This window comes from Nicotiana attenuata, unplaced genomic scaffold (assembly GCF_001879085.1).
Source record: "Nicotiana attenuata strain UT unplaced genomic scaffold, NIATTr2, whole genome shotgun sequence".
Classification (NCBI taxonomy): Eukaryota; Viridiplantae; Streptophyta; class Magnoliopsida; order Solanales; family Solanaceae; genus Nicotiana; species Nicotiana attenuata.
This window is the reverse complement of record NW_017672538.1, coordinates 13523-38388: the sequence shown is the minus strand read 5'-3', so window position 1 is coordinate 38388 and position 24866 is coordinate 13523. Positions and strand designations below refer to the sequence as shown.

The window sequence follows — 24866 nt, the reverse complement described above, 5'->3', positions numbered from 1 at the left end:
AGGGGGTTACTTTCTAGAGAAGATCAACCCAAGTGGGTGTCAGTTTAGGAAGCATAATCATTTCACAGTGGTAGCCTTTTGCAATTGAATAAACTTGCACTGCGAACCAACTAAAGAAGAAAAAGGTAAAATCTTGTCGATATTTTCTTCTTTTGGTCATATGCCAAAATCTAAAGTGCAGAATGCAATTTACAGAGTTGTTGAACTGGCAAATCTGTAGCATGTGCATGTTCATCAGAGATTTATCAGCCAACAAATACATGCATCATGCCCCTCATTTGAACAAAGGTGAAATTAAAATCAAAGAGATGAATTAAAACCTTTATAGAAGTGGAACAAAAATCTTCCAAACCTTGGTTTCACCATCTAAACTAGCAGTATATAGGACATAAGAAGAGGTGGTATCAGATGGAATTTGTTGATCACTAGTCACAGTCAGGCACTTCACTGGTCCATTGTGTCCTTGAATAACAGTAATACAAGAGTAACATCTCTCAATCCCTCTCCATACTCTCACTGTTTTATCAGCTGAACCACTGCACACCAAATTTGCCACTACAGCCAGACACAATATGGGCTTTTTATGACCCCTGAGTGCACCCACTAACACCATGTCACCACCTTCATTCTTCTCCCATACTAATATTGACCTATCACAAGAACCCGAATATAAAACAGAATGAGTGCTTTCCCCAACTGCTAGTGCATTTACACCAGACTTGTGTTTTTCTAGTGTACCAACCAGTAAATGCTTTTTCTCTTCAAATCCCTTTCTCCAAATCTTGATTTTATTGTCAGCTGATCCTGTAAAAACATCCCCCTCTTGTGATATTGCTAGAGCGTTGATCGCGTCATCATGTGCATTTGCTATAGATTCCAAGCATTTAAAATCAGTGGTTCGCCAAATTTTAAGTGTTCGATCCCATGAAACAGAGTAGAGGAACAACTCATCGTTCGAAAGGGCTAGTGCTGAGACTGTGTCAACATGATGCACCCATGTAGATTTCTTGTGGCGCCTGATTTGAACATGGTTTTTTGGTATCATAAATTTCAGGGCTCGGTCACTAAGTAAAGGAAGAGTGGATAGATGAACAATATTAGGGGCATCTGAATTATGGTTTTCGATTCTCCAGGCTCGGATTTTGTGATCTTGATGAGCACTAAAGACCTTATCAGCCAATATTACTAGTGACTTAACTGCACCTTTCCCTGCTATAACTGTGTCAACTATACCATCTATTGTGGAAGTTAAATTTTTTTGCTTCCACATACAAATTTCTTTATCAGAAGAGCCAGTAAAAAGGAATTTCCCAGCAAGTACAAGGGAAGATGTATAGGAATTCTGTCCCTTTAGAGTGGCTATGCATTGGTGATGAGTGCCAAGATTAAGAGATAAACTCTGATCATGAGATAGTGATATGACTGAAGGAACTGAATGAAAACTTGGCTGTGTATCTAAAGAAGTAGGATTTTCTTGTTCTGTTATTGAGCCATTGCTTGAACATGAAGTTTGGTAGTAAGGATTCATTCTTCATTCCACTATACTGAACAAGAACTCTAGCAAATGACTTTGATTTTATGTAGGGAAGAATGAAGGTGGGCAGCCTAGAAAATACAAGTGGGGAAGATCTTGTGTGAACTGTTTGGTTGATCATAGAATATACATTTTGGTGTCTATGTCTATGAGAGGTAGAGAAATTAAAACAGGCTTTCTTAATAGAAAATGGGAGCTAAGTTGTGTCATTATTTATTCTTGAAAAAAGTTTTATAGTGTACGGTCTTTTGTTGATTGGGATGTTTTGTCCACATCAAATGCCATTGAAGAATTGGTCCACCAAAAATTAAACTAGACAAAAGTTACTTCATTGTCTCACAAAGGTTTCAACTTGCATGAAGCAAGGTTTCTTGCTACAACAGTGTACTCTTATAGAAATATAGTATAGTACTAATGAATTAGGTAATATTAGATGGCTGACTGCTTTATGTTTTCATTTCATGACTGGCTAATTGAAAAGCTAAACCATTTAGTAGCTATTTCATTATTGCCGGGTAATTTGGATGGTAATTGTTGTCTTTTGTCCTTAAATGTTGGTGTGCCAAAACAAGGTCAAAATGTGCCTCTTCAATGCAGTGTTTTAAATGGTGTTTTTGGGGCGAGCCCTTGGGCTAGGCGCACCAAAAATGCCTCGAGGCGATGGTGGAGGCGAATGCCTCAAGAGGCATATGCTGTGCGTATGCCCGGGCTGGCATTAAGGGGAGTTTTTGTAATAAGGCGTAAGCCCAAGAGATTTTTTCAAATTAAAATAAAATTTGTTAAATAAGTCCTTAATATAATACCCAAATTCTCAAAAATCAACTTGTAATTACTCAAAAGTTTTAAAAAGGAATTGTAACATTAAATTTAACAGTCAAGACCTTTTTTTATTGCTAGAAGCCCTAATTTATGATCTTTCCAATTATTTATCTTGCCCATTAGTATGTTTCCCAAAAGCAACGAACAATGTTTTTTTATGGGGATGGAGCACATCTATATATATATTTTTATGTCTCTTGCGGGTTAGTCATCCTTTTTGTTCATCCATATAGAAAATATTATTCTTTTTAACTCAAGTTGCTTGTGCTTGTAAACAACGTATAATAAATTATTTTGACTAGTTTTTTATGGGGATGGAGCACATCTATATATTTTTCACTTATTTTAGTTTTTTTCAAGTTTTATGCAATTTTACCTATTTAAAAATATTTACTGTAATTATATTATTTTATAAAATATTAAACATTAAATACCCATGGGGCTTACGCCCCGTACCTCAGAGTTTACGCTTTGCTAAGACATATGCAAAATACCTCGCCCTACGCCAACGCCTTTTAACACTGCTTCACCGAAAGAGACTGAGTTACCTTTCATAAAAAAGAAAAAGAAGTAACTGGAATTATGGATAAGCAGATAAATTAGGCACTCCCATTAACCCACCAATCTTGAATCTTTCTGTTCTCTTTTCTTTTTTTTTTTTTAAAAAACATTAAAACAAAAAAAGATGGAAACTTTTTCAACTTAGTTGTCATGACAAATACTGTGAAAGGTTTTCCATAAGAGTGTTTCTGCTGAGCATCTGATTCCATTAATGGATTACAGTTCTGTTTCTCTGGATGTAGCTTGCACTAAAATTTGCTGTTCACGTTGCCAGCTTCTCAAGTGGTAGCCTAGGACATGAACCCACTACATTATCTTATTTTTAATTTTACATAATTTATATTACTTTATTTTGTTCCAAGCATATCACATGATTTACTCAATCCCAAAGACCATTTAAAAAGAAAAAAGGACTTGATTCGAAACTTAAAAGTTAGAGATTGAAGATTCTCATTTATTCAACACTAGTTAGGTGTAAGGTTTAAATCTTACTAAGAGTAGTTGATGATACTCATGGAAGTGACAATAGTGATTAAAGAAGTCAGGAAAAAATACGGAAACCCAATATTCAAATTGTAGCATATATATTAAAAAATAAAAAAATAAGTGATTTCTTCTTATCCGACTAAGCGTCGGTAGATAAACTTACCCGATATTTGAGGTGCCCAAAATTTACTAGTAGAAGAAAGAAGTCAACGAATAGCTAAATGCAATAATCATCATTAAATTGAAGGCATGGAATTGAATGTGATCCAAACGACAGGACAATGAACGAAACCTAACTGCCAAATAAGGTTTTGCTTAGAAAATGCAAGACACTATGGGACTAGGATCTCTCCCTAAAGGACATCTAAAGGGAAAGTACTACTATATGGTAACATCATAGGGATGATTTTTGCGCAGTAGTTAATTAAGGCTATAGTTGTAATTACAAATGGATTACCTTTTTCCCGCGGATGAACGTGGAATATTTTGTATATCGGATTATCCTTATTGACCTGTAGCTATCTATCAAGTGTGTACCATTTCTTGAGTAGATATTTGTAGAACACTTATATTAGTTGAAACCTCTCATAAAATATTGGATGTGGGGGTTGTTCACCTGTTTAATCTTTATTTACAGGATTATAGGAAATTGATTGTTTGAGTTAGTAACATAAATAAATCCCCAATGAATTAAGTCTTTGCTCTTTTTTCTGTTTTTAATGAAATAAAATATGCTATAAGATGTACGACATTTATTAAGTCTTTCGATTTCCCCTTGTTTTGCCTTTCAATCAATAGGAAACTATGTTTGGAAATTAAAAGTATACATTTATATAGGAAATGGAATATTCATCAATCTCTTCTCCTTAGCTTATTCTTCTCTTCACAGCCAAATTAAAGTAATTCCTGACCTACCTCCACAAACGTTTTTTATTTTAGTTAATTTCTTCGTTAACTCATAAGGAACTTTTACTATATATATTTGTCCACATGTTGAGCAAAATATCTAGGAAGATATGGACTTTTCATCCATCAAAATTCAAAGGAAGTCTTGACATCATGTAGAGCTTCTTTTATCAAAGAAAAGGATTACTATTCTCTTATTCTCTGCTTACGTGGCAATTACTTGAAGATCAATGTACTAGCATAATAAAATAAAGTTTGTTTAACGGTACGAAATAAATAAATATAGATGCAGATTTCAGCGTTATTATCTCATAGTGTTTTGCGCTTCCAATAAAATTTAAATTCTGCTGATCAAGTAATAAGCACTAACTTAATCTTTTATGACAATTGTTACGATTTGAATGGGGGAAAAGTGATTCTATAAAAGTGTATATTTGTTATTGCAATTTAAAACATCGGAGCTATTTTAGTTTCTCAATTAAACAAAAACATAATAAATAGGAAAATATGAAATGAAAATTACATAAAAAATAGGAAATGTGAAAATGGAGAAACTGTGTGCAAAATGCTTTTCTTCATCGTCACTATCAATTTTTCTATTGCAGTTTTTTGGTTATTTTGTTTGTTTTTAAATTGAATGGATGGAAAAATATACCAAGTTAATATAACGTTATACATGATGATTTTACAACCAAAATACAAAAAAGCCGCAGATAGTGTTAACTCTAAATCTAAGTATCAATGATGACAACCTATTTACATTGATTGCAGAAATCAAGGATCAACAAAAGAAAAGAAAGCTGTCAAGAAGCTGCCAAAAGGAAAGAAGCTGATGATATCTAAATCAAAGGAGATGATGCTGAACCAAAGGAGTTGATGATGTCTAAGCCAAAGGAGATGATGCTGAATCAAAGGACAAGAAGCCATCAAAAAGGAAACCAAATCTGCCGTGTCCTCTCAGTCTCAATCGAAGGAGATCAAGACTATCAAACAAGTAAATATATCAAGTGAAGATCAAAGAATATCCGGCATCTTCAATCAGCAAAGTCGAAGGCTCAAATCTCTCCATAAAATAAGGAGATGACAAGGAAAGTCATGAACAAATCCAGCCCATCGTCACTATCAATTTTTCTATTGCAGTTTTTTGCTTATTTTGTTTGTTTTTAAATTGAATGGATGGAAAAATATACCAAGTTAATATAATGTTATACATGATGATTTTACAACCAAAATTGGAGGATTCAACTAAAGAAGAGAAAGCTTGAAAAGAGAAGAGCGATTTTTGAAAGGAGAACTTTGTTATTGAAGAAGACTTTCTTGAATTTGGCTTGATTACATATGCACAACACACCCCCAATTTATACTAGCCTATGGATGATTCTAGATAATGTACAAAGAAGATTCTAGTAACCTTATTTTCTAACAATACTCTAGATTACATAGATATGTCTACTAGATTACCTTATCTTCCCACAACATTCTAGAACATCTAGATGTGTCTACTAGATAAATATCAAGGATACTACACTTGGACATTCTAGAGAAGTCTATATTTTTCCAAAAAACTAACTTTATTTTTTTCACGCACTTAAGGCCAAATAGGCCTGAAGTGCAAATTGTCCAGAAACAAAAATTTATTCTTCGAATTTTAACAATCCAATATACGATTTAACACCAAATCTACTCCAAAATGAGCTCAAATTTGAAGCATAACCTCTAAATATCATCAAGAACAAATCCCAATCATCAATTTGTCAAAACAAAAATAAATCTAACGCACCCATTCTGCAATTAAGAAAAAGAAGAAGAAAAAACCCTAAGCAATAGCAAAAAATAAAGCACCACAACATCTTTCAATCAACACTGTAAAATATCATAAACAATCTTAAAATATGTTCACAAACACCATATAAAATCATTGTCACCGAAGAAGAAGAAGAAGAAGAAGAAGAAGAAGAAGAAGGAAGAGGAGAAAACGACCTAAAATTGTTTAAACTTTCGGCACTAGTTAATAATTTTAAAAACTAAATACATGTTAAATAGGGGCGATCAAATAGGACGTCCGTGCTATTTTTACGTTAATTAATAAATGAGCGCACTAATAACCCGTGCAAGTGCTATTTTCATGGGCTAGTTTAACGCCCCTAGGCCCTAGCTTAAAGTAGATTGCATTTGCAACAGCTCCTTCCCTTGCTTCAGCCCTTAACCCAAAAAGAAAAAAGGATACGACTTAACAAGAAAGCGCTAACTCGCATCTCAGAGCTGGTGAAGGAAAACTGTACTTGTATGACCAAAAAGTCTTAAAACTTTTTTGTTAAACTAATTAAATGAATGATGATAGGTAAATTCAAGTTAAATATAATAAGTTCTAGATCTAAGATTAGAGTTTGGGTGAGACTGTTTATCAAATGCATATACCCGTATATTCAGTCATTAAATGCACACTTTAGGGAGTAAATGAAGAATGGATAATGAGCAATAAATATGAGAAATGACAATAAATGTAAATAGGAAGAACAAGTCACCCAAATATCAAATGATGTGGAAGATTCTTCCTTCTGACAAGGAAATGTGGCAGTCACCAAGAATATGAGTAATGCTTTCTTGGATCGTGTGAGTGGAAAAGAAGAATAATCGATGAAATTAATCGCTATGAAAAGGTAAACTTTGTATTTTCTCTCAATGGTCTTACAATAGTTTTCTCAGATTCAATCTCACCTGTCCCTTTTCTTCTCTCTTTCTATTTATATGGGATATTCTCTAAAAACCCTAAAAAGTACAACAACAAAAGGAATATCCAGGAGAAAATTCCTGTCACTAGTTCCAAGACTACACTAGCCGCTATTCCTATTCTTCGCTATTCGACCTCGACCTCTACGGCTCGCTCGACGACTGCTCGTTTTTGGGCTTTGGTCGTCCTCGTCTTATCAACCCGAATCAGAACACAGTCTTTCACTTTACGTTCTTTCCACGCCCAACTTCCTCTGCAAGATTTTGACCCATATTGTACTGCTCCCTCCATTATATGGCATCCCCATAAAATTAGCTGTTTAATTTGACTTGTAGATTATATTATGATCCTTGAAAGAAAATGATATAAAGAAATGCATAAAAGTTTACATTTGATCTGTACTTTAGTGATTTGATTATTAAAATTTCTAAAAAATTTGATTAATATAGTATTATCCATAAAATAGAGGGATAGGGGCTATGAAGGGTGAGGTTGACAAAAAACTGAACCTTGTCTACCAATTTGTCTCTAATTTTAGGTCCTTAGGTTTGGTGCTTTTACAAAATTAATGCGGATCGGTCCCCAGTCACATTATACTCACTGAATCGTGGATGAATGGTATTTTTGCGAAACACCTGGCTCTATATATTAGGTTATGTCTCTCTAAGTTAACATATCAAGGCCCCAGCTTTCCTCAGTTGATATTATTGTGTGTCTGTGTGTTACTTTTTACCGTCAACTTCCTCTTAAGTAGTACTACAGAACTTTTTTGTTGTCACAGTCTCATTATCCAACTTCTCAGGTGTTGTATATATGACTATATTGACAATGTCATATCGGATCTAGGATTTTAGGTTTACGGTTTACTACAAAAACTCGAGTTAATATACAATACTGATTGGATGAACGGATTGGATTCCAAGTTAAATATTCTTATACATTTAATGAATTTTTCAATATAAATACAGGTTCCAGACAAAAGCTACTAGGTTCACGGGAACTCATAGCTATTGAACTAAATCCACCCATCTCTAATTGTTAGAGAAAGAAGGCGTAAATTAGACCTAGTTATCATCGTTATATGGATTGATTATACAATTATTTGAAGGGGATATTCTTATAATTAACTTTCAAAACCCACTCCTGCATGCATCTCCATTTGAACGATATTAGTGAAATATTTTTGAGTCAATGTTTTCGTCATGGAAGGACGTCCTCTTTACTGGCTTGTTTTAAGATAACGATCCTCGCTGCAGTTTCATTCAATTACAATCTTTAACATATATCCTAAAGTCCTAAACCAAACTCAAACATGTTCAATATACCTGTAAAGTAAAAAATAAGAAGGAAAAAAAAAGAGCTAGTACAAAAGAATAAGAAGTTAAACATGCGGGAATTCCAAAATCCCTCTTAGCGATATATACAAATTGTAAAGGATTATGATATGCTTCTGATTAACATGGATTACTTAGTGAATTATACAAATAGTTTCACAAGGAATTAATGCCAAATAAAAGATATCATATCAAATTTAATAGTAGTATTGAATTATCTTTTTGATTTTCCAAGTCGTGTTTTATATCCACATTGGGCCTCATTAGCGCGAAAAAATTTCACGTAAATCATTCCCACAAAAGAGCAATTAAAATATCATGACAAAGACGATGTGCACAAATAGCCACTAACAGCTCATGTCTTTATTTTAAAGTCACTGTTTTAAATGTCTTTAGCCTTTAGCCACTAGTTTAATAAACTTTAACTGCCCGGACGAAAATATCCTTTTGCTCATGTCCTTAACTTCAGGACTTCAGGACTTCAGGACTACATGTCCTTAACTTTTGAACTTGAAACTCTAAGTTCAGGACTTCAAGACTACATGTCCTTAACTTTTTAACCTGTAACTCTAAGTTCAGGACTTCAGGACTACAAGTCCTTAACTTTTGAACTTGGGACTCTAAGTTCAGGACTTCAAGGTTACATGTCCTTAACTTTTGAACTTGGAACTCAAACTTCAAGACCAAGCGTCCTTAACTTTTGAACTTGTAAGTCAAAGTTAAGGACCTATTGTCCTTAACTTTTGAACTTGCTTGTCCTTAACTTTTGAACGTGTAACTGTAAGTTAAGGACTGTCTGTCCTTAACTTTTGAATTTGTAAGTCAAAGTTAAGGACTTATTGTCCTTAACTTTTAAACTTGTAACTGTAAGTTAAGTACTGCTTGTCCTTAACTTTTAAATGTGTAACTGTAAGTTAAGGATTGTCTGTCCTTAACTTTTGAACTTGGAAATCAAAGTTAAGGACCTATTGTCCTTAACTTTTGAACTTGTAACTGTAAGTTAATGACATATTGTCCTTAACTTTTGAACGTGTAACTGTAAGTTAAGGACTGTCTGTCCTTAACTTTTGAACTTGAAAATCAAAGTTAAGGACCTATGTAAGTAAGAAAAATAGAAAATGAATAAGAACAAGCAAAGAACAAAGAATTGAGAAGTACCTCAAAAATAGCAGAAATAAAAGCAGGTGAATTTTTTTTTTTTGGCAAACTGTTTTTTGAGGTTTATGTTGGCTTGGTACTATAATAAGAACAATTCCCAAGAAGTGAAATGGGAAAGATAATGGATCTAAGTCATAGAGTCTTGATATTATTCTGACGCAAGTCTTGGAAATATTTGTTGTTCACGCTAATAATTCTAATAGTAATAATAATTGCAGACACGCTGCAGAAATAGTAGTACAACGATGAAGAGAAGACTTTTTGTGGTCTCCTTTCTTATGTGGCTACGACGAAAGTGAAATAAGAACGTAAACATTCATTTTGGATTATGGAGAAGGCACGCAGAGAGAGAAGCGAGGGTTTGGGAAGAAAAGCAAGGGAAGAAAGGGTAAAAATGTCTTTTCACATTAATTTTAATAAGGCAGTGGCTATTTTTGCTCAACATTAAAATTGCTGGATAAAAAATAAATATCACCTTAAATAGTGGCTACCCCATGCCATTTCTAGAAGGTATTCATTCCTATTAGCAGACCCATAAAATGCGACACGTGATCGATTACCACTTTTTGCTCGGGGCCGGGGCATTCAAAAGAAGACGAAAATTTCCATCATTTATGGTATTGACTAATCTTCTATTTCCTTTTCTGATAGCTGAGTCACGTTCCTTTTTAGCTATTTTCCTTTTATTGAAAGACATTAACGCAGAAACTTCAATACTACGTGGTAAGGTACAACTTTCTCTTCTTTCTGACCGCTTTTTCTGCTCTTTTTTATTTCCAAAAGGGTGATAATTCTGGGAAAAGTCAGATATTATAAGAGTTTAAACCTTTGAACGTAACTCGCACTACGAACTAACGATAATGCTCAATAAGCTAATTGACTAGGAATATCGAATACGTGCAAGTATTTATTTCTAACGGATTGAGTAGTGCCTCAAGCACGCAATACACATGAAATTAAGTGAAAGTAGGTTCCACAACCAAAATTATGAGCAAGTTGAATTCTTGGTAAGTTTTTTTTTTTAACTCTTTAATTTATCGCGAAACTAGAATTTTAACTTTATTTGGGTTTAGTAGCTCCCATGTCTTTCATATTTATTGTTTGTGTAATTGTTTTCTCCGATTAATTTTTCCTTTTGAAGGAAAAATATTTTACTTTTTATCAGATGAAAACGGGAAAAGATTACTAATATTTTTCTGATATATATATATATATTCTCTTAATTTTTTTCTCATATATATTGAATAATATTCACACCGTTAGGTGGCGCTTGCCTTGTATTTCAAGTATTTATGTACGTATTCGGCAATGCTTTGCCTTTTCTAGCTGAAACGACGATCATAAATATTTAATACTAAGTTTTTTTTCCCCCGATTTGAGTGCTTGAGAGAGATATTATATTGCTTTGCTAAGGACGAAAATGTTTGATAAAAAAATATAAATCTTTGTTCAACTAATTAAATTTATATAAATGGGGATTAATCTTAGCTAACAATATCCCAAAGATGGATATTCTCAAAAGTGCAATAAATATTACGTAGGTATATTTTGATAACAGCGGCAGAATACAATCAATATTTCAGAAATCAAAGACAATAATGTAGCATTCAATATCAATGAATAACAATAAATGATATTTAAGTAAATAGAATAAATGAGTCACCCAAGAAAGGATAGAATTAGTGAATATTCTTTCTGACAATGACGAGTGATGGACGATCCTTTGAATATCTGAGTTATTCCCGGATCTAGTGGAAAAGTGTAGATAAGAATCATAGTGAAAAGGTGATGTTTGTATGCTTGCAATGAAATCCGATTCTCTCTCTCTAAAGTCAAAGTGTATTTTTATAAATGAATATCACATGTCTCCTATCATTGTGTCTCTTTTCCTTTTATAAGGAACATGTTCCTAGAAACCCTAATAGTACAAATGCAGAGAATATCCACTAAATATTCTCCTTTAAGTCCTATCTTAAAACTAGCCGTTATTAACTCTGTCAAAGGTGCTCGATCTTGGCCTCGATGACATCTCCTCGACTTCAGTCTTGCTGACTCTTAGACCACGATCTTTGCTGATAATTAGATTACTTTGACACGTGGTATCCGAGGAATATTTTACTGACACCATTTCGATTAAAGAAGGATTTTGATTAGAAATATATCTACCCACATCTGAATCTACAAAAAGGTACATATTTATGATTAATTGCACATTAGAACAGGGAAATGGGGGTCTGAAGTGTTGGGTTTAAATTTGGTACAACTTAATTTTAAGCTTGGTGTAGCTTAAAGAGAAATATTTGAGTTTTCCTCCTTGGCAAAGGGACATTGTCCCATATTGGAGGAAGAAAAGACTTTTGATGGGTATATATACAATTGCTCTTCTTCTAGCTCTTAAAGAGTTAAGAAGAAGGCAAGCCTCACGCCGTCGCCGTCGTAGCTCGCTCGACTGGGCTTCGGCTTCGGATTTGGACAAAATTCCTTTCAATTATTTAATTAATTAATTTAATTAAAGAAAATTCAATCCGAATAACCCATGACCTGCGACCCTGTTTGGTCCGTTTTCTTTCTCGGATTATTTAAAATCCATTTTCTAATTTTCCCGAATATTCCCACCTGTTCCAACAGCTATGACTGTTCTGAAAGGTTGCAAACCTTTTCAGAAACAGTGCCAAATGGGCTATAAATATGCCTTGAATCCCAGAATTTTTACTTACTAAATTTTTTGATAAACTTCTTCTTTTTCTGCACAATATTTTCCAGTGTGTTTTACAACCATTGAGTGGTTCGCCGTTCACCAGAGTTTTTGGTACCAATATGCTGGTGAGTTAAATCGTTCTATCCTGGGAGGATATATTCCAGCACCTCAGGTACTTGAGGGGAATAATTTCCTTAAGGACATACTGTGTATTCAGTGGGCTCGATTTATTCCTATATTATTTTGTAAAAATTGCACGGGGCGCCCTATTTGGTCGCCCCCATTCAACCTATACCCATTTTTTAAATAAGTTTTAACTTGCACCCACTTTTTAAACAACTTCAACCCCCTTTCTCCTCCTCCTCCTTCTCCTTCTCAAAGTTATATCCGCCCTCAATCCAATAGTTCCATTAGAAGAAATTCAAAGCTTCCTTACCAAATATTTTTTGGTAATGCTGTCAACTGTTTTATAATTCCAAAAGACCTGAGAAAAACAAGGTATTCAAGACCCACAGTAAGTCAATAGGACTGAAAAAGGTTAAACATGAACAAATAAATGAAAAGAAATTAAATGGGCAACCAGTGGCAGTGGAAAAGTATCCAACATAGAAACTTCCTAGCTTCTAGGTTTAAAGGATACTGTCTTTGAATATCAAGTTAACACCATTTGAAGGAGGCAATCCAATCAAACCAAATTGACATCAAATCATATGAAAAGTCAGTTAAAACTTCAACTCTAAGAAGGCTGAAGTTCGCCAGTTAAAAACAAAAACTTTAGCTCTAGAGCTGAAGTTCGACAGTTACAAAACAAAAACTTCAGCTGAAGTTCGCCAGTTACAAAAACAAAAACTTCAGCTCTAGAGCTGAAGTTCGCCAGTTACAAAACAAAAACTTTAGCTCTAGAGTTGAAGTTCGCCAGTTACAAAAATAAAAACATCAGCAATTACAAATAAAAACTTCAGCAAATAGAGAACAAAACTTTAGCTACTATGCTTAAGTTCAGCAATTACAAACAAAAATTCAGCTCACTTGCTACTTCAGTCCCGTCTACTAGAATGCTAAAGTTTTGCGTGATTGCCTTTGCTACTTCAGCCCCGTATGCTGAAGTTACGCAAAAAAGTGGGTACGCTTGTAATTTTTTTTGCAAAGCGGGCACAAGTAAAAACGTGACCCAAAAAGCGGGTATAGATGCAAATGCTTCCAGAATTTATTTTGTCATTCTGGTTCTACTAACTTTCTGTTTCTGTTTTTTCAGAAAGTTTAATTGTTTAATTATTTATTACAACAATACAGATTGAATAACAATCTTAAGAAAATTATTTTATTACATTCTATATTTTGTTTGTGGAGATTAAAAGCTGTGTGGTTTTCTACTCCTTCTGAATTTTACTATTATAATTTGAAGATATAAAAACTTCATCAGAATATTGAAATTCAGAAAATGATTTGAAGAACATAAAAACTTCATCATTTTCTATGAAACATTATATATAAAAACTTCGATTTTTATTTATCATACATACTACTTAATATTGTTTACTGTTTTGGTTTTGCCATTAATTGAACTCTTCTGTTGTTGACAGTGAGAAATGGCAATTGATAACGGAAACTCTTCTTCGACTGTTGCGGCAACGACGATAGCCTCGTCAAGCCGGACTGTTGTTCCATCGGCCGAGAAACCGGAAAATTTTCTGGAGCCAACTTTAGAGGATGGCAGCAAAGGGTGTTCTTCTAGCTTACCACACTTGGTATGCAGAAATTCACCAGTGAAGAACCTCCAGTGCTTGCTGCGGATATGCCGGACAATGAGAAATTCATGATTGCTGACGCGTGGAAATAGGCAGATTTTCTTTGCAAAGGCTATATCTTAAGCGCTTTAGAGGATGACTTGTACAATGTGTACAGTGCGATGAATACTTCGAAAGAATTATGGGACGCACTTGAGAAGAAGTACAAGACTGAAGATGCATGCCTGAAAAAGTTCGTGGTTTCCAAGTTTCTAGACTATAAAATGATAGACAACAAAACTGTTGGAACCCAAGTTCTGGAGCTTCAACTTATTTTTCACAACCTTATTGCTGAAGGTATGGTCGTGAATGAAGCATTTCAAGTGGCTGCAATGATTGAAAAATTGCCTCTTCGTGGAGAGATTTCAAGAACTATCTTAAGCACAAGCGCAAATAAATGAAGTTGGAAGATCTTGTGATTCGTCTCAAGATTGAGGAAGATAACAAAACAGCCAAGAAGAAGTCTCGTAGAAATTCAACGATCATGGGGTCTAATATCGTTGAGGAGGCTGCTCCTAAAAGTATGAAGAGGAAGAGGTTTTCTGGACAGACTAAGGAGCAGAACAAAAAGAAATTCAAGGGCAGCTGCTACAATTGTGGAAAAGTTGGTCACAAAGCCCCTGATTGTCGTCTCCCGAAAAAGGATAAGAAGAAGGGACAGGCCAACATAGTGGAGAAGAATGATTACATTGATGATCTGTGTGCAATGCTTTCGGAATGCAACCTAGTTGGAAATCCGAAGGAGTGGTGGATTGACTCTAGAGCCACTCGACATGTTTGTGCTGTCAAAGAAGCATTTGCGACTTACTCTACTGTTGGTCCCGAAGAAGAGCTTTCCATGGGAAATAATGCAACAGCCAAGATTGAAGGTTATGGGAAGATATTCCTGAAGATGACTTCCGGCAAGGTGTTAACGCTTAATAACGTTCTTCATGTTCCTACAGTTAGGAAGAATTTGGTTTCTACTTTTTTACTTGTGAATAATGGATTCAAATGTGTATTTGTTTTTGATAAAGTTGTTGTAAGCAAGAATGAAATGTATGTTGGAAAAGGCTACCTCACGAAGGGCATTTTCAAACTCAATATAATGGTTGTTGACAGTATGAATAAAATTTCAGCTTATTCTTATTTATTGGAGTCAAATAATTTGTGGCATATTTGTTTAGGACATGTCAATTATAAAACCTTGCGGAAGTTAATTAATTTAGAAGTATTGCCTAAATTCGAGTGTAATAAATCGAAATGTCAAATATGTGTTGAATCTAAGTTTGCAAAACATCCTTATAAGTCTGTTGAAAGGAATTCAAATCCTTTAGAGTTAATTCATACTGACATTTGCGATATGAAGTCGACACCATCTCGAGGTGGGAAAAAATATTTATTACTTTTACTGATGATTGCACTCGATATTGTTATGTTTATTTGCTTAATAGTAAGGATGATGCAATTGAAGCATTTAAGCAATACAAGAATGAAGTGAAGAATCAGTTGAATAAAAAGATCAAAATGATTAGAAGTGATAGGGGTGGAGAATATGAATCTTCATTTGCAGAAATATGTTCGGAATATGAAATTATCCATCAAACTACTGCACCTTTGTCACGACCCGAATTTCCCACCTTCGGGACCGTGATGGCGCCTAACATTGCACTCGCTAGGCAAGCCAACGTTACAGAATTTTTCACCTTTTTCCTTTATCCTTTTATAATTTAAATTTAACAAAAACTAATTCATCGGAAATAAAAGCAGAGTACACAATGTAACTGATTACCATTATACTATTAACCAAAAACCGAAATAGATACCACCCAGAAACTGGTGTCACAACTCCCGAACAGTCTACGAATACTACAAATAATGGTTTGAAGGAAAAAGACATCTGTCTCGAAGAAAGTAAAATAGAAATGAAGTAAAGATAGGAGGGGACGCCAGGGCCTGCGGACGCCTGCAGGACTACCTTGGGTCTCCTGAAAGCAATATCAGCAACCGACCTCTCGATCAGCCACTACCAGCTTCGAAATCTGCATAGAAAGTGCAGTATCAGTACAACCGACTCCATGTACTGGTAAGTGCCGAGCCTAACCTCGACGAAGTAGTGACGAGGCTATGGCGGGGCATAATAATATATATCCTGCAACAGTTTATACTAAGACAGAAAAAAATACAGAATGAAAAATAACAGTAACTTGCATTAAATAAATACGGAACCCAGTCTTTCTACCATTACTCAGCTATAACCAATCCTTAAGAGAATTTCAACACCACAATAATGAATCTCAGCAGAAGAAGAATACATAAATAACAATTGATGCGGTGCGCATCGCGATCCCACCATATAATCAATAACAGAATGAACATTCACCCTTATTACTCCTTGTTGCGGCGTGCAACCCGATCCCACCAGTCCACCCTTATTACTCCTTAATATATCACCCTTATTCCTCCTATTGCGGCGTGCAACCCGATCCCACCTGTCCACCTTTATTACTCCTTGTTGCGGCGTGCAACCCGATCCCACCAGACAATCACCTTTCACCCTTATTCCTCCTGTTGCGGCGTGCAACCCTATCCGACTATATCATTACCAATCATAAAATAAGAACAAGTATTTCACAAATTAATTCAAATCCTCCACAACACTTATACCTCAAACTAACACAACGGAAGATCACTACAATTAGGAAACTTCATCAGTCATTACTACACAACGAGACCAACCAATGTGTACCACAAATCACCAATAAACTAACGTAAACCAAAAGTGATATATAATGAAACTACGGAACAATTAATAACGTCAATAGAGAAACAACATTTAAAAATAAGCAATTAGACATGGAAACATCAATAAACAAGTAGAAATTAAGACAGGGAAGCAATATATAGGGAAACGGGGAAAGGGAACAGGCTAAACAGGAAACTTGGCGATGCATAGGTGCTCGTCACCACACCTATACGCCTCACACATGGTAGTTCACATAGTAAGCAAGTCGGGGATCCCTAATCCCTTAAGTCAAGGTTAGACCAAATACTTACCTCAAGCCCACGGGTGATTCACAGCTCAAATACCGCTTTACCTCTGGATTCCACCACCAATCCACTCGTATCTAGCCATAATTAACTTAATAACATCAATAAACGCTAAAGAAACTAATTCCAATGCATAACGATAGATTTCCCAAAATTTTCCCCAAAAATTCAAAAATTGACCCTGGGCCCGCTTGGTCAAAACTCGAAATTCGGACCAAAACCCGATTACCCATTCACCCCCGAGCCCGGATATACAATTGGTTTTAAAATCTGACCTCAATTTGAGGTCCAAATCCCCAAATTTCGAAATTCCTAAGTTCTACCCAAAAACACCCAATTCCACCACGAAAAACCCTAGATTCTAAGATGAAATCTTGTAAAAAGATGAAATAGATTGAAAGAAATGAGTTAGGAATCATTTACCAATGATTTGGGGAAGAACTACTCTTTGGGAAATCACCCATTGAAGTTTAGGTTTTGAAAAATGGGAGAATGAATCAAAAATCTCGTCTAAGTCCCTTTTTGCACAGTTGGAGATGTCGCATTTGCGACCTGAGCTTCGCAATTGCGAAGCTCACAAATGCGAGACTAGCATCGCAAATGCGAACCTGTCACATTTCTGCTACTGTCACAAATGTGAACATTTGGTCGCAATTGCGATGATCCCCCCTTCCCTGACTACTTCACATTTGCGAAGGTTCGTTCGCATTTGCGAACTCTGTTGGCCTAGCCTTCTAATTGCATTTGCGATGAAAGGCTCGCAAAAGCGGACCCTGCAAGGCTCGCAATTGCAATGCCTGATCTCGCAATTACGAGATCAGGGGCCTGCAACAGCTGAAGCATACCGGCAACATTTTCCTAAGTCCAAAATCATTCCGTAGCCTATTCAAAACTAACCCGAGCCCTCGGGGCTCCAAACCAAATATGCACACAAGTATTAAAACATCATACGAACTTGCTCATGCGATCAAATCGCCAAAATAACACCTAGAACTATGACTTAGACACCAAAACACATGAAATTTTGAAGATAGTTTCAAACTTTCTATTTTCTCAACCAAAGGTCCGAATCATGTCAAATCACTTCCTTTTTTCACCAAATTTCACAGATAAGGTTTAAACATTATAACGGACCTGTACCGGGCTCCGGAACTAAAATACGGGCCCGATATCAACAAGATCAAATCATTTAAATTACTACATTTTCAGTCTTATCAATTTTCTTCCAAAAATTATTTCACGGGCTAGGGACCTCGGAATTCGATTCCGAGCATACGCCCACGTCCCATATTTTACTACGGACCCTTAGGGACCGTCAGAACACGGGTCCGGGTCCATTTACCCAAAATATTGACCGAAGTCAACTAAAATCATCTTTTTAAGCAAAAAATTATCTTTTCTTAAGTTTTTCACATAAGGACTTTTCGGATACGCGCCTGGACTGAGCATGCAAATCGAGGAGAGATAAAATGAGGTTTTCAAGGCCTCGAAACACGAAATTGGATTCTAAAACAAAAGATGACCCTTTGGGTAATCACATTCTCCACCTCTAAAACAACCGTTCGTCCTCGAACGGACATAGAAAAGTACTTGAGTCGATGAAAAGATGGGGATATCTACTCCGCATATCGGACTCGGACTCGGACTCCTAGGTAGCTGCCTCAACAGGCTGGCCTCTCCACTGCACACGAACCAAAGGGTAACTCTTCGATCTCAACTGTCGAACCTGCTGGTCTAGAATAGCTACCGGCTCCTCCTCGTAGGTCAAATCCTTGTCCAACTGGACAGTGCTGAAGTCTAACACGTGGGATGGATCGTCGTGATACTTCCGAAGCATGGACACATGAAACACTAGATGCACAGCTGATAAACCTGGCGGCAACGCAAGTCTGTAAGCCACCTCTCCCACTCGATCAAGGATCTCAAAAGGCCTGATGAATCTAGGGCTTAGCTTGCCCTTCTTCCCATATCTCATCACGCCCTTCATGGGCGACAGTCGAAGCAACACTCGCTCTCCGACCATGAATGCCACATCACGAACCTTACGGTCGGCATAACTCTTTTGCCTGGACTGAGCTGTACGAAGTCTATCCTGAATGATCTTGACCTCATCCAAGGCATCCTGCACTAGATCTGTACCCAATAACCGAGCCTCCCCTGGCTCAAACCACCCAACTGGCGATCGACACCGTCTACCATATAATGCCTCGTAGGGAGCCATCTGATGCTCGACTGATAGCTGTTGTTGTAGACAAGCTCCGCTAATGGCAAAAACTGATCCCAAGAACCTCCAAAGTCAATAACACAGCCGCGGAGCATATCCTCCAAAATCTGAATAGTACGCTCGAACTGTCCGTCCGTCTTAGGATGAAGTGTTGTGCTCAACTCGACCCGCGTACCCAACTCTCGCTGCATTGCCCTCTAGAAATACGAGGTAAACTGCGTACCTCGGTCAGAAATGATAGACACGATCACACCATGAAGATGAACAATCTCCCGGATATAGATCTCAGACAACCGCTCTGAAGAATAGGAAACTGCCACAGGAATGAAATGCGCTGACTTAGTCAGCCTATCCAAAATAACCCATACTGCATTGAGCTTCCTCTGAGTCCGTGGGAGTCCAACAACGAAATCCATAGTGATACGCTCCCACTTCCACTCAGGAATCTCAATCCTCTGGAGCAAACCACCAGGCCTCTGATGCTCGTACATTACCTGCTGACAATTCAAACACCGCGCTATATATGCAACAATATCCTTCTTCATCCTCCTTCACCAATAATGCTGCCGCAAGTCCTGATACATCTTGGCGGCACCCGGATGAATAGAATACAGGGAACTATGGGCCTCCTCCAGAATCAACTCACGAAGTCCATCCACATTAGGCACACAAACTCGACGCTACATCCTCCAAACTCCATCATCTCCAACTGTAACCTACTTGGCACCTCCGTGCCGCACTGTGTCCCTAAGGACAAGCAAATCAGGATCATCATACTACCGATCTCTGATACGCTCAAATAATGAAGACCGAGCGACAGTACAAGCTAGAACACGGCTTGGCTCAGAAACATCCAACCTCACGAATTGAATGGCCAAAGCCTGAACATCCAAAGCAAGTGGTCTCTCACCGACTGGAATATATGCAAGGCTACCCATACTAGCCGACTTCCTACTCAAAGCATCAGCCACCACATTGGCCGTCCCGGGATGATACAAGATGGTGTTATCATAGTCCTTCAATAGCTCCAACCACCTTCTCTGCCTCATATTGAGCTCTTTCTGCTTGAACAAATACTGCAAACTCTTATGATCCGTGAACACCTCACACGACACGCCATATAAATAATGCCTTCAAATCTTCAGCGCGTGAACAATGGATGCTAGCTCCAAATCATGAACTGGATAATTTTTCTCGTGAATCTTCAACTGCCGCGAAGCATATGCAATAACCTTGCCATTCTGCATCAACACCGCACCAAGTCCAATACGAGATGCGTCACAATACACTGTACATGGCTCTGAACCTGTGGGCAACAGCAATACCGGTGCCGTAGTTAAAGCCGTCTTGAGCTTCTGAAAGCTTACCTCACACTCGTCCGACCACCTGAATAGGGTACCCTTCTTGGTCAACCTAGTCATCGGGGCTGCTATAGATGAAAACCCCTCCACAAACCGACGGTAATAACCCACCAAACCAGGAAACTCCGGATCTCTATAGCTGATGTGGGTCTAGGCCAATCCTTGACCGCCTCAATCTTCTTAGGATCCACCTGAATACCCTCTGTTGATACAACGTGACCCAGGAAATCAACTGAACTCAACCAAAATTCACATTTCGAAAACTTAGCATATAACTGGCTGTCTCTCAAAGTCTTAAGAATGACTCGAAGATACTACTCATGCTCCTCTCGGCTGCGGGAGTAGATCAAGATATCATCAATGAAAACGATCACAAAGGAATCCAGATAGAGCTTGAACACCCGGTTCATCAAATCCATAAATGCTGCTGGGGCATTTGTTAACCCAAATGACATCACTAGAAACTCATAATACCCGTACCGAGTGCGAAAAGCTGTCTTAGGGACATCGGATGCCCTAATCCTCAACTGATGGTAGCTAGATCTCAAATCAATCTTTGAGAATACCTTGGCACCCTGAAGCTGATCAAATAAGTCATCAATCCTCGGCAATGGATACTTGTTCTTGATGGTGACTTTGTTTAACTACCGATAATCTATGCACATCCTCATCGATCCATCCTTCTTCTTAACAAACAACACCGGCGCACCCCAGGGCGAGACACTAGGTCTAATAAAGCCCTTATCAAGAAAATCTTGCAACTTTTCTTTCAATTCTTTCAACTCTGGTCGGGCCATACGGTACGGCGGAATAGAAATGGGCTGAGTGCCCAGAGCCAAATAATTGCAAAAGTCAATATCCCTGTCGGGTGGCATCCCCGGCAGGTCTGCAGGAAATAACTTTGGAAACTCCCGGACAACTGGCACATAATTCATAGAAGGAACCTCAGCACTAGAATCACGAACATAAGCCAAATAAGCCAACCACCCCTTCTCGACCATACGCCGAGCCTTCATATAAGAGATAACCCTGCTGGTAGAATGACCAGGAGTCTGTCTCCACTATAATTGAGGAAACCCCGGCAAGGCTAAGGTCACGGTCTTGGCATGACAATCCAATATAGCATCATAAGGCGACAACCAATCCATCCCCAAAATGATATTGAAATCCACCATAACAAGAAGTAAGAGATCTACACTAGTCTCAAGACCCCAAATAACAACCACACACGAGCGATAGACACGATCTACAACAATAGAATCCCCTACTGGCGTGGACACATACACGGGAGCACTCAAAGAATCATGAGGCACAACCAAATATGAAGCAAAATAAGATGACACATAGGAGTATGTAGACTCTGGATCAAATAAAACTGAAGCATCTCTACTATAAACCAAAATAGTACCTGTGATAACTGCATCGGAGGACTCATCCTCAGGCCTGGCTGGGAATGCATAACATCGGGGCTGGGCCCTACCACCCTAAACCATATCCCTGGGACGACCTCCTGTTGGCTGACCTCCACCTCTAGCGGCCTGGCCTCCACCTCTAACGGCCTGACCTCCACCTCTAGTGGGCTGACCCCTACCTCTGGCTCCCTGAACCCTACCTCTAGCTGGCTGGGCAGGCGGTGCTGGAATCATGGCATGCGAACTCTGCTGATGTTATTGAACACCCACTAATCTCGGAAGAGGAGGTGCTCTGATGGGAGCTAGCGGTGCACTATAAGCTGGCTGCCCTGAAGGAGGTACATAAGGACCACGATCCCCTGAAGCTCCATGGGATGCCTGAAGCGCTGAATGAAACAGCCTGTGTATACGGTAAAATCGGAAGGTCCAATTCCTCGTCATCGAGGCACCTCGGAGGTTCATCTCGAAGGCTCGAGGCTACAAGGCTACGGTCGAGTTTCCTCCCACGAGGTTCGTCGATGCTCGACCTTGGTACAATGATGACCCCGACTATGGTAGAGATGGGAGTTCCCAAGGCGTGCAGCTAGAGCTAACGGAGTCCGTCAGGATAGTCTGAGCCCGCATCATGGCAGTATCTGGCTGTCCCATCTCCATATCTTTGTAATTAATACATTTGTACTACATTGGGATTTCTCCTACTATATAAAGAGGATCCCTAACATTTTATACAGGATCTGTAGTTCTAACTACTTCACACGAAATATACAAGAACTCTCTCTTTTTCTCTCTAACATACTCCCTCGATACTGTTGCTCTTATTTATTACGTCCATACTTGTTCTTCATTTATTGCTTATAATTGGTCATAAAGAGCCTTCGCTGATTATTTTCTAACTATTAGTCTTTCCTCGATTGCCTTTAATAGATCGAGCCCGAGCCCAGGAATCAACCTCGAGGTCCCGTACCGGTCAGTCCGAGGCCCCGATTGGCTAACTCATCGGTTTAATTATAACTCTATTTTAGCTCGTATTTCGTCTCTAAACTTCATACACTTAGCATAATCTGCTTAAACAACTAGCATAAAAATAGATCACATATTTTTAGAGTCTCACAACAAATTTAATTGTTATTACCATTTTTACGGTAAACAGTTTGGCGCCCACCGTGGGGTTAAAAATAATAGTTGGTTTCATTACACAACGCAAGTTATCTTTCACACTTTTTCTTGTCCAAGATCTTCGGTTTCAGGTTAAAATGTCTGATTTAGTAAACAACAATATTGAGAACCACGGAGAAAACGGTGTGGCTGTTCCAGGTGTTGGTGAGCCCCCGCAAAATCGTGAGAACGCGCTAGGACCGAGACCGGCGGACGAAATCTCATATAACGATCGACACGTCAAAACAAGCTCCCACACTAACAGGAGCATACACCAAGTCGACCAACAGGAAACTCAAAAACCCCCAGCTCGAGAAGAACGGGAAGTTAGCGTTCATGTTGTTTTTGAAATGTTGCAGGCACAATAGCTGGCTATTGCTCAGCTGCAAAGTCACCAGAAATTTCCTAGCACAGTAGCACCGGGGATAGCTCCCTCGGCCGAACAGGTACCGGAAAGGTCAAGCAATAATGGGTCGATAGCCAATCTCGCCATCGTAAAGATGCTCGAGGACCTCACTAGAAGGATTGAATCGGGCGAGAAAATGATAGAAGCCAACGATAAGAAGGTCGAGACTTACAACTCCAGGATTGACCAAATTCCAGGAGCGCCCCCGATCTTGAAGGGTGTGGACTCGAAGAAGTTCGTGCAGAAACCGTTCCCACAGGAAGCGGCCCCAAAACCCATTCCGAAGAAGTTCAGAATGCCGGAGCTTCCGAAATACAACGGTACCTCTGACCCCAACGAACACGTTACCGCTTACACCTGTGCAGTAAAGGGCAACGACACGAAGGACGACGAGATCGAGTTCGTCCTACTGAAAAACTTTAGAGAAACACTTTCTAAAGGGGCGATGATGTGGTATCATAACTTGGCCCCAAAATCTATAGACTAATTTCCATCTTAGCAGGTTCTTTTATCAAGGCACATGCTGGCGCCATCAAAGTAGCAACAAGTAAATCCGACGTCTTCAAAATTAAATAGAGAGATAATGAGATGCTGCGAGAATTTGTATCTCGCTTTCAAATGGAACGAATGAAACTACTACCGGTCTACGACGAATGGGCAATGCAGGCCTTCACTCAAGGTCTGAATGAACGAAGCTCGGTGGCTTCGAAGCAGCTGAAATAGAATCTGGTTGAATATCCCGCCGTGACCTGGTCGGACGTTCATAACCGACATCAGTCAAAAATTAGGATCGAGGGCGACAATTAGGAGCCCCATCGGGCTCGGCATATCCAAGCAGGCTTCTGACGAAGGAGCCAAAGCCAAACAAAGAAAGATATCAGCCATACACTGGTGACAGAAGGAATGCCCTGAGGCGCGACATACCCCGCAATGACCGAAGGATGGACAGAGGACAGAACCCTCGGGGACTCGTCAACAGAGCTGGGGTTGATAGGCATACAGGGCCGACGGAGGCACCTCACTTATCAGAATACAACTTCAACGTCGACGCATCAGACATCGTGTTCGCCATCAATAAAATCAGGGACGCTAGGTGGCCCAGGCCTTTACAATCGAATCCTTCACAAAGGAATCATAACTTAGTGTGAGAATTTCACAACATGCACGGCCACAGGACCGAGGATTTCCACCAGCTCCGAGAAGAAGTAGCCAAACTGCTTAATAAAGGTCACCTCCGAGAATTCTTAAGCGACCAGACTAAAAA

General features: G+C 38.3%; 1 protein-coding gene across 1 annotated transcript; it reads right to left on the bottom strand.

The window, feature by feature from the left end:
• Positions 1-111: 111 nt before the first annotated feature.
• On the bottom strand, positions 112-1793 carry LOC109213599 (myosin heavy chain kinase B-like). Its single transcript, XM_019377415.1, has one exon. The coding sequence runs from the start codon at positions 1526-1528 to the stop codon at positions 323-325; it is 1206 nt and encodes a 401-aa protein (XP_019232960.1). The 5' UTR covers positions 1529-1793; the 3' UTR covers positions 112-322.
• Positions 1794-24866: the final 23073 nt, after the last annotated feature.